Source organism: Cricetulus griseus, chromosome 2 (assembly GCF_003668045.3).
Source record: "Cricetulus griseus strain 17A/GY chromosome 2, alternate assembly CriGri-PICRH-1.0, whole genome shotgun sequence".
NCBI classification, from domain to species: Eukaryota; Metazoa; Chordata; class Mammalia; order Rodentia; family Cricetidae; genus Cricetulus; species Cricetulus griseus.
In genome coordinates, this window is record NC_048595.1 from 377,271,165 (window position 1) to 377,277,164 (window position 6,000).

The 6,000-nt window shown below is 49.9% G+C and overlaps 1 protein-coding gene across 1 annotated transcript in view; it reads left to right on the forward strand.

Moving 5' to 3' along the window:
• The window catches only part of Syngr1 (synaptogyrin 1), a 29,141-nt gene extending 24,560 nt beyond the window's left edge, over positions 1-4,581 (forward strand). The window contains exon 4 of the mRNA XM_027404039.2: positions 1,194-4,581. Coding sequence (XP_027259840.1) covers positions 1,194-1,415 — 222 coding nt within the window. The 3' untranslated portion in view covers positions 1,416-4,581. The remainder of the gene's footprint in view (positions 1-1,193) is intronic.
• The last annotated feature ends 1,419 nt before the right edge of the window (positions 4,582-6,000 follow it).

Sequence of the window (6,000 nt, forward strand, 5' to 3'; positions counted from 1 at the left end):
TCTTTCCCCAAACTTGTCTAGCTGTGTGTTTCAGCTAGAATTAGCTTTAGTGACAAGTGATCTCAATTCCAAATAATAATGATTTAAGCAGGGCAGTGGTGGCACATGCCTTTAATCCCAGCACTCGGGAGACAGAGGCAGGTGAATCTCTGTGAGTTCAAGGCCAGCCTGATCTACAAGAGTGAGTTTCAGGACAGCTTCCAAAGCTACAGAGAAACCCTGTCTCAAAAAAAAAAAAAAAAAAAAACCAAAACTAACAAAAAAGATTTAAACAAATTCCAAATCTAGAGAGATTGTGCTGGGTTTCAGATGTCTGTTCAGTGATTAGATACCTCTCTCTCCCTCTCTCCCCCTCATTTTTGTTTTTTGAGACAGGGTTTCTCTGTGTAGCCCTGGCTGTCCTTGAACTCTCTCTGTAGATCAGGCCGGCCTTGAACTCACAGAGAGATCCACCTGCCTCTGCCTCCTAAGTATTGGCATTAAAGGCTTGTGACACCACCACCAGGCACATCCTTATCTCTTATCCATCACCCATCCCAGTGCTTGTTTTAGCACCCAGAGCTCCAGCTATCACATCTGCTTTCCAGGCATTAGATCTGAGAGTGGGACAAAGAACATAACTGTGCCTCATTGGCTGGAAGTTAACCACATGACTGTACCTAGCTACAAGAGATACAAAAAGATGGCTCTTAGGAGATTCGAAGAGTTCTGGTTCTTTTTTTTTTTTTTTTTTTTTTTTCAAGACAGGGTTTCTCTGTGTAGCTTTGGAGCCTGTCCTGGCACTCACTCTGTAGACCAGACTGGCTTCAAACTCACAGAGATCTGCCTGCCTCTGTCTCCCGAGTGCTGGGATTAAAGGTGTGCGCCACCAATGCCCAGCTTGTTTTTTTTTTTTTTTGGTCGAAGAGTTCTGTTTTAGGCAGCCTTTTCTCCCATTTCACATAACACTCCTGAGAACACAGTTTGGGAGGGCTTGGGATCATTGTGGCAGGTGACTCCTGAAGTTCTATATGGCTGGATGTGGAGGGGTGGCTGTGTGAACAGTCCTTCCCCTTAGTCAGGCTTGGTGCTTCGAACATCTGTAACTGCCTGTATCCTGTCAACTAACCTCTACTAACCCAATATTCTTCTTGTCTGTCTCTCCCTTAACCATCCCTCCCACCTGTCCTCATCCCTGCCTGCCCCCATCCCAGGCGGGTCAGGCTGTGCTGGCCTTCCAACGGTACCAGATTGGCGCCGACTCGGCCCTCTTCTCCCAGGACTACATGGATCCCAGCCAGGACTCCAGCATGCCTTATGCACCCTACGTGGAGCCCAGCGCTGGGACGGACCCTGCTGGCATGGGTGGTACCTACCAGCATGCAGCCAACGCCTTTGATGCTGAGCCCCAGGGTTACCAATCACAGGGCTACTGAGCCCCCTTGATGGTGGTGACAGTGACCGCCTACCCTGCCCCTGCCCTTTCATCCTAGCTCCCCTTCCAAACACCCTGTTCCCTCCCAGGTGACCCTACCTAGCACCTGCTCAGCCTCCAAGTGAGTCCACTGAGGCCCAGTGCAGCTGGGGTGGGGAGTCGGGGAGCCTGGAGGGTGTGTCCACATGTGTACAAGTGTGTGCCCAACAGGGATTTAGAGGGTGGGACCCAGGGGTGACAGTCATTCATTGTGTCCTTGAGCATTTACCAAGCACCTACTTTATAACAGGCCTTGCTGGGCTGGGGAGTGAGAGAAATAGAGAGGGAAAAGGTGGGCTGAGGAGGCCCTGCACCAGGTGCAGGAAAGGTAGGACAGACAGATACTGGCAAGTTTGGCTGCAGGTGAGTGTGGTCCATCACAGGATGTGGGCCATCAACCCCAGAATCCTTGGTATGTAACAGTCCTCCTGGAATTGCCATGGCAACCTCCATTTTATGGTTGAGGAAACTGAGATCTGAGAGGTCAAAGTAGTTTGTCCAAGGGCATTCAAGCAGCTGACGATGTGGCCATATCAAGGAAGGCCAGATACAGAGCTCCTGCCAGTCTCTCTTTATTTCCTATTCCTACATCTGGCTTTGCCAGTCAGTGTTACTCTAATTCAGGGGTTGTGGGGGACTTCAGGACCTGAGGCCAGTGAGGCACCATGACCTGCTGCAAACCAAGGGCCTCTTCTGCCTCAGTTGCTTTCCTCCATTTAGGTCCTCTCCTCAGTCCTGGTCTTCTAGAAAGCTCCCCTAGCCTGCCCCTTGTGTTGTTCCTTGTTTAACATGTCCCACGGGGGACTCCTGAGGGGTGTGCCAGCTACCCCCTTTGCAGTCTCCCAAAGGAGTGATGGCCATCCCTGCCTCCTGGAGGGCTCACTAAGCCTTTGCTCATGGCTGGATAGACAGGAGGCCAGGTGGCATTGGAGCTGACCTGAGGTCCTAGTGTATGAACAGTAGAGCTGGCCTTGCTGCCTAAGTTTATTGGCTCCAACCATCTAGCAAGTGACTCTACCCTGGTTACCACATGGGACACTGTCCTCTCTCTGCTTGCCTAGGTCAGCCAGGGCTCAAGGCTGGAGAAGTGGGAGTCCAGGACAGGAGCTTTCAATTACAGGGTCAGTTTGAGTGCACAGCTAAAGGTCACACTGCCCCAGATGACTCACAAGTAAGACACTGCAGAGTGGGCTCAGGGAAACCTTGGGCCACAGGAAAGAGAATAATAGCAGGTTATCTCAGAGACAGAAAAGAGAGTGGATGGGGCCTAAGGGGACAGGAAAGACATATTCTCACACAAGGTGCTTCCCTCTCTGTGACAGGGAGCCCAGAGGGAGAGTGTATGTGCCATCTTCCTGTGTGTACCCAGTTTACACCAGCTGGTTCCTTGTGAAGCAGGGCAGCAGGCTGTGGGGCAGCTTCAACAATGGGTGTCCCCGCCACCTCACCCCTGCCCTTCAGGATGCTGACAGGCAGGTTTGCTCTTCTCATACCCATGTCGGTATGGTGTCACCAAGGGTGTCTGTTGTGCCTGTCCTCTAAGAGCCTGTGAACCACATAGAGGTACAAGGCCCATTACAGTAGGAAACACGGCAGGAGTGCAGGCCTAAGGAGGACAGTCAGGGAGGGGACAAGCACTTCAGAGTCATAGAAGGAGCACCACTGCCCTTCCTGAGCTTAGAGAGCTAGCATTAGAGATTGGATCCAAACTGGGGTCTCCAAATTCCCTAGGGGGCCACAGTGTTGGGAGAGGACCCCAGGCAGCTGGCTGTTAATAACTTCCATTTTCCACACCTGGGAAGGGGTTCTGTGTACAGTCCCATGCCCCAACCAGGTGGCTGAGCCACCAAGAGGCTATGAGAAGCCCTGGCCTTTGCTACTCCTGCTGGAGAGTGCTAGAGACCAGAGGACTGCCCATTGGTTTCTCCCTGGATAGCAATAGGCAGCTGGTGACGTCAGGCAGAGGGCAGAGTGCTGGTTAAACTCTGCCCAGCCTTGGGTGTCTATCTCCTAGTCCTCAGGCTAGGGGAGTTTACAGGACCAGGAGCTGGGCTGCTGGGACCTTAGTGAGCACCGTTCCCTTTTTCAGATGCATGCCAGCACCATGGTAGTAATGTCAGATAGCCAGCAAGAAGCCTAGATTTGAGTAAGACCCAGGCTTCTCAGTGGTTTGAAAGGGGTCACACCCCCACACCTCCTTGGACAGAGCATACATAGCCTTTGGAGGACCTGAGGCCAGCAGCACCCTGATTTCCTTCCCCTTTCCATTGCTTCTGCTTTCCTCTTCTCCCCACTCTCCTTGGGGATAGTCCCCCACAGTTGGGCCCTATGGAATTGGGGATCCCTTTTTCCTGTCAAGCACAAAAGACGGTCTGAGAAACATAGCTGCAGGGGTCCTTCAACAGACTCCTGTCTCATCCAAGGTCAAGCACAGGGTGAGAGATTAGGAGCCCCGTCTTCTGAGTTGACATACCCTGCACAGTCACAGGCCATTTTGCCTGGGTGGCCCCCAATCCACCTGGGATGAAGCAATCTAGGGGCTGATTCCCAGGGGACTGTTACCAGTATCTGCTCCCTCTGCCCCTAATGATTCTTGATCTTCAAAGACTCTTGGGGTTCCAGGCTTTTCCCATGTAACCAAGAGATCCCACTTGTTGTCCCTGGGGCATCCCTAACCTTGATCCACAACCCCTTTGATCTCTAAAAATGTAAGCAGGAGTCCCCAGAGTTTATGGAGGATGGATTGGGCTAGCCATCTCCTAGTGCTGCCCCTGCCCTGACACTCCCGCCCCCTGGCGCCCACAGCTCTTGTCTGGGTGTCCCAGTCCCCCCCGCAGCGTTACTGCCTGTGTATAGTATAAATATATATATTTTCTATATATAAGATGTATAATATAAGGCTCCACAATATATCTGTGAGTGTGTGTGTGCGAGTGTGTGTGTGTGGTGAAGGGTGGGCCCTCAACTTGGGCCCTGCTCTAGACCCTCCCCCCACCTGGTTAAGCCTCTCCAGAGTGGATACCGTGGCCCTGTGGCATCCTCCTCTATGACATCCATCCATCTGTGGTGAACCAAGTGAAGGTGGTGACTTCTGGTGATATAGTAATAAAGTGAAGATTTCCAACTCACCAGTGGGCTGTGTTACTGTTTCTTTGTCGGTCCCCAGTGTGGCTTCAGCTTCTTTATCCTCTGTCTCCCCTGACCTGGGCCAAGTATTATTTGTTTATTATTGTTTGGTTAACTTGTTTTTTTCCAAGACAAAGTTGCATGTATCCTAGGCTCAAATTTGCTATATAGCTCTGAATGACCTTGAAGTAAGTGTGTGTGTGTGTGTGTGTGTGTGTGTGTGTGTGTGTGTGTGTGTGTGTGTGTGTGTGACACATGCTATGATGTGCATGTGGTCATCACAGGACAATTTGTCAAGTCTGTTCTCCTTTACTTGGGTTCAGGGGATCGAATTCAGGTAGCCAAGTGTGTGCAGCAAGCACCTTTACCCACTGAGCCATCTCACCAGCCCTCCACCTTAGTGCTTTGAGACAGGATCTTTCACTGAACTTGGAGTGCACCAATTCAGCACAGACTGGCTGATCAATAGTGGGAATGCTCCAGGGATCCTCCTGTCTATACCTCCCTGTGTCAGGATTATAGACACACTGCCAAGCCTGATTTTTACATGGATGTTGGGAATCCAAACTCAGGTCCTTATATTTAGATAATGAACACTATGCCAACTGAACAGCCATCAATGTTTCTGATCCTGCTTCCACCTCCTAGGTGCTAGGATGATAAGCATATGCCAGCACTCCTGGTTTGTGTGATGCTGGAGAGAGAATCCAAGGCTCTGCATACACTAGAGCACTGTATGGACTAAGCTATATTCCCAGCCTACATAGATCTTTCTAAACATTTACATACTTAATGGGGAGAGGGTGCCATAGAGCACATGTGGAGGTCAGAGGACAACTTTTGGGAGCTGGTTCTTTCCTCCTCCATGTGGATTCTTTTTTTATTTTTATTTTTTATAGTAATTTTAATTTTTTATTTATTTTTTATATATTTGAATTACAAACAAGATTGAATTACATGACGATCCCAGTTCCCTTCTCCCTCCCTTCCTCCTCTACCACCCCCAACTAAAATCCTACCTGCCATATGTTTTTTCTTCTAATCTACACCTGACTCAAAATTTCTGCTTCCTCATGACCTCTTCATCCTTCCTTTTCTTCCCTTCTCACTCTCGTAGCTTCCTCCCCCCTCTTGCCCTCCATGTGGATTCTAAAGATGATGCTCAGGTCATCAGGCTTGACAGCAAGTGCCTTTACCCATCAAGCTAGCTATAAATAGGTTCTTTTTTGTTTGAGTTTTGTTTCTTGTTTTGGGTTTGGTTTTTGTTTTGTTTTGTTTTGTTTTGGGTTTGGATTTTTTGAGACAGGGTTTCTCTGTAGCTTTGGAGCCTGCCCTGGAACTCACTCTGTAGACCAGGCTGGCCTCAAACTCACAGAGATCCTCCTGCCTCTGTTTTCTGAGTGTTGGGATCAAAACACCAC